General features: G+C 35.4%; 2 protein-coding genes across 2 annotated transcripts in view; both read right to left on the bottom strand.

Annotated features, from left to right (window-relative positions):
* LOC135693816 (uncharacterized) lies at nt 1–11,080 on the bottom strand. The gene is made up of 2 exons (XM_065212395.2): nt 10,940–11,080; nt 1–2,700 (listed from the first exon to the last, which is right to left on the bottom strand). The coding sequence occupies exons 1-2, from the start codon at nt 11,031–11,033 to the stop codon at nt 1,730–1,732; spliced, it is 1,065 nt and encodes a 354-aa protein (XP_065068467.1). The 5' UTR covers nt 11,034–11,080; the 3' UTR covers nt 1–1,729.
* The window catches only part of LOC135693819 (phosphatidylinositol N-acetylglucosaminyltransferase subunit C), a 12,866-nt gene continuing 11,089 nt past the window's right edge, over nt 10,940–12,716 (bottom strand). The window contains exon 9 of the mRNA XM_065212399.2: nt 10,940–11,035. The gene's annotated coding sequence lies outside the window, so the exon portion shown is untranslated. The remainder of the gene's footprint in view (nt 11,036–12,716) is intronic.

Below are 12,716 nucleotides of genomic sequence, written 5' to 3' on the forward strand. Positions count from 1 at the left end.
CCTTAGGCCAATGACGATATCAACGACGTGCACAAAATACACATAGCTTCATTGTACAAACAAATCTAACGATGTGCTTACAATACACAATAGTATTAAACCTTGTAAAATAACAAGAAAACAACAAAAACCTCGAAAAAGAGATAAATGTCAAAACGTCAGTTTACAAAGAAACAAATTAATATAGATAAAGGCTGAGTTATCTAAATAAAAACTAAGCATTTGATAAAAACAAAGGGTACATGCAAAGCTTAAATAAACAGCTTAATGTCTACAGATAGGATTCTGCTGGAATCGACAATAAATTATGGGCTAAAAAAGTAAAAGTGAATTAAAAGTGAAAAACCTTTCTAAACTCAAGGAAACCTTGACATGGTGATTGCAAAATTCAAAAAGAAATCCTATGACTGGTTCTAATGAGACGGGAAAATGCGGGAGAAAAGTCAAAAGATGTGTGTCGATTGAAAACGGTTTCAGATGATTTGGAGCAGAAATTTTGGCTAGTAAAACAATTTAGATGAAAGTTGTGATCGAAAGCTGTACTATAACTATCAGGGGTAGTTAGACCTTCACGCTTGGTAGAAGAAGAAAAAGACAGATGAGGGGTAAAAAAGATATTCCTCGCCGATTGTCAACTTACAGCAAAAAAACAGACGTTAAATCTATGTCATACTTCAATAGATCCTTTTTTATGTTGGGATCATGTGTGGTTTAAAGCAGCAGTTATAAGCAGCTTGTAATTCAATTTACAGTTGATTCGTATAAAGTTTAATGCTATAATTTTTGGCTGCAATGTCATAATGGCGTCATATCCTTTCAATGAAACAATGGAAAATTAATGAAATAGCCCGAAATGCAGCAATTAGTAAAAGGATCTCAAATATATTTTTGTAAGGAATGATAAAATCTTGAAACTCAATTTTCGTCTTTACAAACAAACCGTAGATATAAGTAAAGCGCAAGGTATAAAAACCGTTTGTCTTAAGTAGAGTAAGTACAGTTACAGAGTCTATATAGAACAAAAAGCATCGCTTTGAGCAAATGTTGTTTATGTGATTTTTCAAGTGATCAGTCTTGCTTTTTCGCTATCTTTTTTAAAAAAAACATAGGTTTCACGTGGTCAGTTACTCCACGAGGAATAATCAAATGCGTATTCGTATGCCGGCGTACATAAACTCGTTGCCTTTAACAAATCGTCCCTTTAAGTTTATTGCCAAGTTAATTTTTAAACGAAGTTCAAAGATGTAAGTTGTATGTTTAGACTTTCCGAAAGCTTCATTTTCTAACTTTAAGGTACGGATGCCTTGCTTTAAGGTCAGGAAGCACATCGGTTGGACTACGAAAAGTGCTTAAAACAGAATAGAATACGAACTGTTCTTATAAAAAATATGTTGTTATCACCAGCATAATATAATGGTGAGTTTAAAGTTCTTAAACAGTTCTTTCCGAATAATCCTTTGTGTGAAACATTCATGTTTATTTGACAACACTTGAACCAATGCAGAGAGAGGTTTAATCTTGTAAATCTGACCACTCTATTTCAAACAATTCGAACGTATCATCTTAGCATTGCACGTGTACCAAAGTGTTATTTACCAGAACTGTTATCAGTTAATCAGACCCATGTGCGTCAATGCCATACGTGTGCCAGTTTGGAACTTAGGTGAAAACCTTAAATGTGTCCAGTTTTCTTTGGAATTTTGGTAGCAAAAAACAACGTTTCCACACTTCAGGCTTCGCTTGAGATCTCATCATGTGTCTGCATATGAAACTTCAAATTGCTCATCTTATTAAAGGCTTTGTCACAAAAGTGACAAGAATATGGCCGTTCGCCGGTGTGAATGAGGGAGTGGTTCCTCAGATTTCCCTTTTGATGAAAGCCTTTCCCACATATATGGCAAACAAACTCTTTAACGTTGCTATGGGTCTTGATGTGAGTTTTCAGGGTTGAAGACCGGTTGAATGCCTTTGAGCAAACGTGACAACGATGGGGCTTCTCTTTGGTATGAATGATCTTGTGACGACATAAAGTGCTAGATAATCGAAAACCTTTGCCGCAGACGCTACAGACAAATGGCCTACTCTTGGTATGAATCGGCATCTTAAGGTGGATAGTCAAAGTGTATCTTGTCTTAAACACCTTGCCACATTGATCGCATTGGTACCTAGCTTTTTTCGAACTGCTATTGTGGTTGCTACTGTCTCCAATTTCATCCTCATCGATGTTGTTGTTGTTGTTGTTTAAATCCGAAAGATCACTAACATCCGACGTTGAATTGGTGTCTTCGGAATCAAAAACACTATCATCTTTGAAATCCCCGTCACTATTAAATACACTGGCGTAACCATTGCCGACACGGTTTTCATAATTGGAACCTACATCACTTTGATTATTCTGCGAAGTATTCCCGTCATTTACTATGTTGGAACTCTTTGTTATTGATCTCAAAGACTCTCGAGATATGCTATAATCTGCCTTCCTCGACTTATGCTCCTTTTCGTTGATGGCAAGTTGTTTCGCAGCGACTAGAAGAAAGTGCAATTTGTTACCATTTGCTCCATTTCCATCATTCCCAATAGCGATTTTTTGTTGAAAGATTGAGCTGCCAGTGTGTATTTCGCTTTTAGGGTATCTCCAAATGTCATATCCATTCTCTTGATTGGACGGCAATGCAGTATTGCTCAGGTTTGATTCAACCCCTGCAAAGTAGGAAGTTGGGGATATCAGTTCACAATATGTGATAACGAACGATGAAAAGCTCGCTCACATTAACCTTTTTAACTAGACAAAATCTTTGCTAAATCAACAATTAAGAATATCATTACAATAACACAAATATCTACATAGGAAAAATCTTGCCAGGGCTACAAATAAGGGCTATAAAAACAGCGTTTTAAGTTGAGATTGTACACTGGCAAAAGGCATGATACCTTGTTATGTATGAAGAATGAGTATATAAGTAAGACCCTGTAAGTAAGTAAGTAAGTAAGTAAGTAAGTAAGTAAGTAAGTAAGTAAGTAAGTAAGTAAGTAAGTAAGTAAGTAAGTAAGTAAGTAAGTAAGTAAGTAAGTAAGTAAGTAAGTAAGTAAGCAAGGAAGTAAGTAAGTAAGTAAGTAAGTAAGTAAGTAAGTAAGTAAGTAAGTAAGTAAGTAAGTAAGTGAGTAAGTAAGTAAGTAAGTAAGTAAGTAAGTAAGTAAGTAAGTAAGTAAGTAAGTAAGTAAGTAAGTGAGTAAGTAAGTAAGTAAGTAAGTAAGTAAGTAAGTAAGTAAGTAAGTAAGTAAGTAAGTAAGTAAGTAAGTGAGTAAGTAAGTAAGTAAGTAAGTAAGTAAGTAAGTAAGTAAGTAAGTAAGTAAGTAAGTAAGTAAGTAAGTAAGTGAGTAAGTAAGTAAGTAAGTAAGTAAGTAAGTAAGTAAGTAAGTAAGTAAGTAAGTGAGTAAGTAAGTAAGTAAGTAAGTAAGTAAGTAAGTAAGTAAGTAAGTAAGTAAGTAAGTAAGTAAGTAAGTAAGTAAGTAAGTGAGTAAGTAAGTAAGTAAGTAAGTAAGTAAGTAAGTAAGTAAGTAAGTAAGTAAGTAAGTAACTAACTAACGAAGTGACACGGTTTCCGTAACAGAATGCTACGCGAAGAATTCCCATTTTCCTCTAATTAGTGTCCTGCTTTCTATTACTCGCGGCTACGAATTGTTGACTCAACGTCATCAGCAAGTCAATTTTGCAAATTTTTATTTTGGCCGTGCCAAAAGGGAAGTTGGCACAGATTCACCAGGAAGGGTTGATGAATTGGGTGGACCCTTTTGCTGCAGCCGAACGACACGTTGTTTGGTTCTGATACTGGGGATCGTGAATCATTGTGAGTGATCGACAATCATCATGAGTCATAATAAATCTGCGAAGGCCAATTTAGCTCAAATGATCACGAATCACTGTAAATCATTGTTAATCGGCATGCCGTAAAAACTCTATAAAGCCCCCTCTCTATTAAGCCCTATTACAATGCCAAAATTTGATATAAGCCCCTCTCTCTCTCCTCTCTAGGAGTGAAAAAAAGCCCCCGAGGGGCTTAATAGCGCTTTTACTGTAAATCAAAACGAACAAATTCTCGCCGAGTATGGCTGCCCATTTGTAGCGATATTCAATAAAATGTGTTATTCATGCAATGCCCGATTCAATACTTGTTTTAAATGTAGAATTCTTCATTTGAAGGAAGATTTAATGTAAAATTTATGATAATAACAAAAATCTGTTTTCAATTCAATAAAATGTATTCAATTGAAAAATTTTATCCAATGCAGAAAATATGTTCAATGCACAAAAACGTATTCGAAGCAAAAATTCATTAAATGCAAAAAATGTGTTTAATGCTAAAAAACGTAGCTATTCAATGCAAAAAAGCTGTTCAGGGTAGAAATTATGTTCAATATGAAGAGACTGAGGAGAGCGCGTCTTTTTCATGTGCTTCGTTTTTTATTAGACAACCCCAGGGGCGTCGTGGTGAATGAATTCTGAATGAAAGGAGGCCAGAAAGAAAAAGTTTTCAAAAGAATTTATTTGATTTAGATAAATCAAATAGAAGTATTTCATGTAAGTGTGTAGCAAGGAGTAGGTCGGAAAAACGCATAACTTTTGCCTTAGCTGGAAAGATAATTAACATATACTTTTTATCTGTTCTCTGTTTATATAAAAAGAAACTGTATCGCTGAATTGAGCAATTCAATTGTACCCAGGGTGTCACTCAGGGAGCATTAATCATCCAATGAGCCATCTTCAGCGTAATTAAAAGTTCAATCTTTGCCTTTTTTTTCAAGATTGGAGATTCTTGTAATATCTCCTTCCACTCTTTCAAGAATATTTTAAAAGAAACTTTTCAAATGCATTCTTCCTGGTCGTCCTCAATTTCGTCCATCTTTGATATTGTGTAGGCCCTAAATTTTTTGACGATAAGTTGAACATTTTGATTTGGATTGAAATATTATCTTGCACTGAATATGTTATTCTGCATTGAATAAATTTTTTGCATTGAACATATTTTCTGTACTGAATAAATTTTTTGAATTGAATACATTTTATTGAACTGAATAGAGATTTTCGGATGAATTTTGTTGTATTGATTACATGTTTTACATTAAACCTTCCTTTGACTTCATAGAAAAGCCCAATCCTTCTTGCTACCGCTCTTTACTGAGCTCTTATTACATACCAGACATCTTCTTCGTACATAGCCATTGGGCCTCTATGTTTTCCCTTTACGCAATGTTGCAGCTTCGAGTTTAGGCTTCAACCATCTTTCGGAGTATAACTAACCCCCCCCCCCCCCCACTTCACGGGTATCACCTACCAGTCTCAAGTGCATTGCGTTGCAACATTCGATACCAAAACTAATACGAACCGATAGAAAGTTTCTACGTTCTTTGACTGCTTCAAATGACCTAGCTAAAAACTACCAACTAGTCACTTTCACAAGTGCTCAATATTGCAGCTGCACTTGGCTCAAAATTTGATGAGCTTCGACAGTTAAAGGCCCTGAAAAACAATTCCTGGAAGATCGGTTACACTTTTCATCTCTATATTTGCATCAAATTAGATTTGGTTTTTTCTCTTCATATAAATACTTATTGAAGGGATACTATTATGAAAAATCCAGCTATGCGTTGACATTTCGTTTGTCAACGTGTACAGCTACTAGTTCATCGCTCGCTCCTGTTGCTTGCCAAATTTAATCTTTTTTCTTCAGTCAAACAGGCCTTGGAAGAAAGAGTGATCAGAGATCGACAACAGCAATGGTGGGAAGGAGCACATGAACCAAAAGGGCTGAAGATCAGAGATGTGCAAGTCAAACAGAAGTGACTTAAACGAACTCGAGCAACTGACCCCTTAACAAGAAGGAGAAAGGCTAGAAATAGATGGATCGAACATGCACTTGTGAAGAAGACAGATGCAATGAGCTTGTTCTTGTATAAAATAATAAGTCATTGTGGAGAATTAGTATGATTATGGTGGTGAGAGGAAACCCGGGAAGAGAGATCAACACCAATTAACAACAAATTTTGAGCTTTTTCGTTATGGCATTGCAAGTAGATCTACTAGCCTCAACAATTGCTCTTCGATCAAATTTTCCCATATTGAGCAAGATTATCCCAATACAATTTGGACTAACACGGTTCCTTACTAGAGAAACCAGAGTCTAATCTGGGGATGCATGAAAGGAATTAAGAAGGAAAATTAACTTGTTTTAAATTATTAAAGTGGTCGGCCATCTCCATTAAGTGCTCGATCCTTTTGAACGACCGCAAAAAGCATAACAGCCTACAAGTGTGCTGAACTTCCCTCTTATTAATAAAAAACCTTAACAGGAAATTGGTGCAATATTCTGAAAAATTATAAAAAACAGTCAGGTTCCAGGGCTCGAAGATAAACTAGAACATAAAAAACTGTTCATAATCATTGCTTCATATTTAAATTGTGGTGTTCGAGAATTCGCAAAAATTCTTCTAAAGCAGCTATACTTTTATTTTAGAAAAAGATTCAGTGAAAAACAGCATTATTCACAGGAACCTTGCACTGCAGATTTTGCTGAGCTCTATTATGAAAATATGCTAAAAATCTTTACTACAAAAAACTGCCTAAACACGAGAAACTTACTATATGTTTTTAGTGCAAAGTTTCTTTTAAAAATGAGGTATTTACTTGCTGAGTGCTTCATTTATAAAAAGGCTAGTTATTAAAATTGGAAATGAGAAACTGAAAGTTTGAAAACCAGAGAAGAGAGAAAAGCTTGAATGGCGCTGAAAAAAAATCGTATACATCCTCAATTTTTTGTTTTCGCAAGACAGCATATTTCTAAATTAGTGAATTTGAATTCAAATTGTTGTGGGTAGGCAGCAAATTAAAGGAAAATTAGACAAACATGGGACATAAAAAGTGATACATTAAAACATACGATTGCATTGAGCAATGCAGTCATGTTGTAAAATCGCTGTGGATTTGATTGTAAAATGACATGTGTACATTTGAATAGGAGGATTGGTACCGAGTATTGCAAGTTTAACAGCATCGCGCCTCAGAATGTAACATGAAACAAATGCTTAAAATAATGAAGAGATTTGCTTCAAAGACAAACTGAAACAAAAGCTTTCTTGATTTAACATAGTTTTGGCCTAGAGATTTTGCTCTGTTGACAAAAGCCGGTTTTGGTCGAGAGATTTTGGTCACGTAGATAAAAAAAACACAAAACACTTGCACTTTTCTAAGCTACAGTCGACTCAAAACCATCTTCAAATCGAATATTTCTTTTATTGTTGATGTCATCCAAACTGTTTGAATGCTATTTCGAATGCCAATGCAGTCAAACTTAGGAGTGCGGCATTTTTCAGGTGTTTGCCTAAGAAGACAGCGTGAGAGAGGCAAAAACTGTGACTTGTAATACTTAAGCAACTCTTCACAAAACACGATGCCGTAGCTACTCGTGCAAGCCACAAAAGCAAAGTACACTTAATACAGAGACTGTAGAGCCACTATACGCTGCACTCGACTGTTTAAAGTTTGAATACGGAAAAGTAAATTTCTTTGAAGTGCTATCTGTTGTTTTTCCTATAAAAACTCTATCCGTGAAGAGACTAGGAAAACGACAGCGCAATGTCACTATCCCTGGCCATGAAGCGAGGAAAACTAAAAGTTGTTTATAAAACCTTTATTTGCAATTGCAATAAAATAGAAGCGTCAGTATTTTACCGTAAAAAGACATGATGAAACGAAATGCGGTCTTTTGCTATGCATAATCATTTGATTTGAAAAAGACAGGGCGACCAGGTGACCTTTTCAAGGAAAAATTTGAACAGCATAGTCTTTTGTTATTTAAAGCAATTTTGCAAAAACGACTGTTGAAATTAGGGAAAATAATTGTGGACTTCTGGAGTTTTGTGTTAATGGTGAAAAGGCAAATGTTTTTAATCAAGTTAACAGTGAGAACAAACGAAGACTTAAATGAAAGGAAATCTATATTGTAAATAAAAGATTGGTATTTGCAAGGAACTACACGTGCATAGTTGGGTGTATTCGAAATGGAGGAAGAGCATGCCAAAATGAAAGGTGCCCTAGCACTGCCATTCAATCCATAGACAAAGATTATGAAGTAGAAATGCGGTTACGCGAGGAAATATCAGAAATCATTGACCAAAAAAGGGCGTTAGCACTCAGACATGGAATTACCGAAGCAAACTACGGTAAAAAATTAGATCATTCAAAATGTCACGGTCAAATACTGATATTTCGGGGATAAAAATACCAGATTTAGCCTTTTCTGAAAACCAAGAAAATGCTCAGGAATTTCATTTCCTATCTTGGCTAAAGCATTAACTTTTTAACTACGCAAGAAGTAGACCCTACAAAATAAAAGCTTAAATTCTGAAGGTTGATTCGGATTCTGAAGCAACGAGTTTGTACTACAAACTAACCCTTAAAACATTGATTAGCTTCTAGACCTGTCATAGAAATCTTGAATTCAAAAATGCGATTTCAGAACGTAAACAGAGATCAGAATAGACGCAATAAAACATCCTTGTAGGAAACAACCCGTAAGGGACAGTAATGAAACGAAGAGTGATCGATCGCAATGTGACGTGGTATACATGAAAAATTAAGAGGGACGCTGGTGGTTTACCGCCAATACTTCAGCAATTGTTTGCATTAAGCAAAGTATAGAGACAGGATGAGTGTTTGTTTCAGGTCTGAGACTGGGCGCTATCACAGACGTATACATCCGTAATGAAGTGACAGTGACAATATCAGATTGGGGGGAATGAATAGATTTTATGTAGACCATTTGAAACGCAAGAACGGCGGAAAAGGCAAATACATAAACATAGACAAATACTTTATATATTCAAGATACAAAAAGAAAAGTACATGAAGTGAAAGGTTTTAATTTCGCTTGATAGATATAGATAAAATATAGATAAAAAGCAGTTAGGAGACTGTTAGGAGTACAATAATAACGAAACCTTACGGTCACCAAAACAACCAGATTGCACGGCAAGCTTGTCCGGGTAAACTTATAGAGAATTGCATATAAAGGTTGCTAAGACGAAGCATCAGTGTGATAGAAAGCAAAAGCTCACAACCAGAAAAGAACAATGATTCTAACTGGCCCACCAAAACAAAGTGCACATTATTCACCAAACTAGAAAATGACAGCTGCTATGGCATAAACTCCAAAGCAAAACGAGGTGTTTTAACAGACAAAACGTTCCTGGCTGTTTTTGGAAAATTTTGCTTCAATAGGATTTTAATTCAATTTATCAAGACTATTTAAGTTAGACAGAAAAGACGAGGAACTATATCAGAATGACTATACTTTCTATATTAGTAGCTTTTTAGTAATTTTTGTAGAGAGCAAACATCGAATTCAACGTTTCAAAAACGATTAGTATATTAAATTTAAGCTAAATATTAAATCAGACCTTGAAAAAGCCATGCAGTTGGCAGATGTCTCTGTTCACTCTAAAGGGAAAACTTTTCCGGAATATGAGGAGGTCCGATTGTGAATACTTGTGTTTTTGAAATATCCAACTGGTTCTTTTTCTTATCGAAAGCGGACGGCTAAAAGGGAAAGTGGTGACGGAGAATCCTATGGATGATTACCTGCGAGAAATATGATCTTGGAAGTTTGTGAAAAAATTCTCACACCGATAGGGGTTCAAATAAGCGAAAGGAAAACAAGATTAAGCATGCTACTGAATAGCTTATTCGATAAATGAAGTTGTATAGGTGCTTACAGTACGGAGAATAAGATGGTAAGATTGTGGGGATGAGCCATGTACAGAGAGAATTGCAAAATCAAGGAAGGACGAAGGCCTCTCCACCATCAAACCAGCATAGAATGACCTTTATTCTTGGAAAATGACTACATTTTGCAAGAATATTTGAAGCGAAAAACTCATACGTCATGAAATGAAAGCGCGCGCTTTTTAACAGTACATTCTACCATTGGTACAAATAAGAAGTGAACAATGAACGAAACTGGAAATGCAGCGAGCAGTTATCTGGATGAATGTTACAAAACGGCCAGTAGTAACCGAATTGCGTTTCCCACAGGGCAGCATATGATAAGATGCACAAAAAGTTGACGACTGTCTATCAAAATTTGGTCATTGAACCATCTTACTGTTCATATCACACAGATTTGAACTAAATGACGACAGTTATTTTGTTTATCAACCTTTTTCATCAGTTATTTTGTTCATCAGTTCAAAATGCAGTGAGCTCATGCAGGGCTTCTTTTGATGCAACCAGACTGGACAGAAAGTGCTAGATGGCATTCAAAGCTTTATTCCTCGCCACATTTTGTGTTCTGCTTCTCTTATGTACGGCATAGAAGCACTTAAAATATTTTAATAAAAGGAACTAAAAACAAAAATGAAAAGCAATGCTCGAAAGAATCCATCAACTTGAACTCTGTTCAGTCCTCAAGTCCTCAAGGGTTTACATTAATGGCAAAGGCGAGAGAATATTTAATTTTGAAAAAAAAATTTACTTTGTTTTGGAAAAACATAACATCTAGCAAGAGAACGCATGATGGCGGCAAAAATGGCTGGAAAAAAGCTGAGAATCTAGTAAAACAATACGGGCATTTCTTCTCCTGAAATGTTTGCTGCTCATGATTTGCGCATTGATGCATTGAAAGTAACTCAGTTGTGAAATTCATCCTGAAAACTTAAGATATTGCTATAAAATATACTTCTACGTATGAGATTAGGCTATAAAATATTTTCTCAATAGATTTGAAGCCAATACACCCTCTACCGTTTTATAACACCTAAAGAGAGACAGCGTGAGATAATTTGGGTTTTGTTCCAACCTGCCAATGCAAACATGAATAGTAGTATACCAAAAGTGAGCATATCAACATCCCTGAGCTAGAGAAGTACTCGAAAATGCACCACCCACCTTTTAATGAATTTGAACTGGAAGCGTCGTCGTCAATTTCTTCGTTCCGCCTTCCTTCGTCAATTGATCTTCTTAGTAGAAACGATTTCGGCATCCCTGGCTCAAAACGCAAATTCTTTAACTAAAAGAGTACTTGTATGGCCCGATTGCTCTTAACTGAACTTAAGGCGGATTTAAATTAACATGTTATTAACATAAACTTAAAAATACTTCGAAAAATGAAGCAAAGTATAACTTGTTTAACAAGCGAGGAAAAGCGCAAGCGGCTGTCTTTTGCATAAACAAATGAACTACGAGCATCCGTCATGTTTGCGTCGAGCTGCCCTTTTGCATTTCATTGAATTATTCATTAGGCTTCAGGTTGCTCAATTCATCCAATGGAATGAATTATAAAGATGAGCAAAAGCATTAAATATTAATAAACATTTAAGGCGATATTAAGTGTGAATTTAACCTGTCTATCAACGAATTATTCAAACAAAATGGCGGGCTGCAATGCACGTTTGATTCAAAATTTATCTATGGCCGACACCGGTAGCTTGACCACACATCAATTTAAATGACAAGCAAAGCCAAGGATATCTTTCATCTTATGTATCACCAATGCTGGCCACAAGAAATACTTTCCTGTGCTCGTTATGTTTTAATACCTAATTGGCAGAGCAACGAACTAAAATTGGTGAAAGATTACCCATAAAAAGTTGATTGATGCTTCGTAACAATTGCTTTTAGGGGTTCGTTTATCACAAACGCTAGCAAAAAAGTGAATAGAGTATCTTGCGAAAAATCATTTGATGAATCTTTCAAATCATTTTAAATTCTGAAGGTGCCATCTGAAATAACAAAAATCATTCGGGATACTTATGGTGTCGTATGAAATCACACCACAACAATTTTATGGTGCTAGACTTACTCAGCATATTTTATACGACAAGAAGAGATAATCATTACAAAAAATTGCATTTCTTTCCAATAAGTACGTTATTTGAAAGAGGTTTTGCGTGGGCCTATAAGATACAAAGAAACTGAGCATAAAACTATCAGAATTCTAAAAATTAAAAAAAAATATGTTGAGATACAACTTTAGCTAACACTGATAAAGAGGATTTTAACAGAGTAGCTACGACGAATTTACCAAATCTTGCAATGCATTACTGCATATGTACAGTGCTATAACGTCAGTAAAGTGATTTGACCGCAAACAAAAGATAAGGTCCATCATTAGGAAGTAGATTCTAAAAAAACCGATTTTCTAGATGCTCATGAAAGACTGATCTTCAAATTATTTGAGCATATCTTAATAGAAATTTGTTCCTTTAGCAAGAATTGCTGTAAAATTTTAATGCCCTTGCGTATAGTGTTGCAAAAAGCTGACATAAGGTTGAAGCAGCATTTAACGAAGGCTCTAAATCTGGGGCAAAAACCAACTTGAATTCCTTTGAAAACATCTGATTTTGTAACTCCCCGGGAAATGTCAACAAAAAGAGGCAGTTGACCAGGCTGCAAAATTTTTGCACTGCTTTTGTCTGATTGGAAAAAATACGTGAATTTGGATAAACCACTAAATTATTTAGAATCTTTGAGGCGAGTTCTAGGTGCCTACTTCAAGTCAAACTCAAAAACTCTTCAGCTCTCTAAATATTCATGAATGATGGCTGCTAACGAAAACTGTTGAACAATCTCAAAGTTCAACCTTAGGCAAAACATAAATTCTGAAAGGAAACTTTTTGAATATCCAATAGACCTAAAGGGAGAGCATAATGATTTCTTGATATTG

The sequence above is a fragment of the Rhopilema esculentum genome, chromosome 11 (assembly GCF_057945365.1).
Source record: "Rhopilema esculentum isolate cy_ngs chromosome 11, ASM5794536v1, whole genome shotgun sequence".
Classification (NCBI taxonomy): domain Eukaryota; kingdom Metazoa; phylum Cnidaria; class Scyphozoa; order Rhizostomeae; family Rhizostomatidae; genus Rhopilema; species Rhopilema esculentum.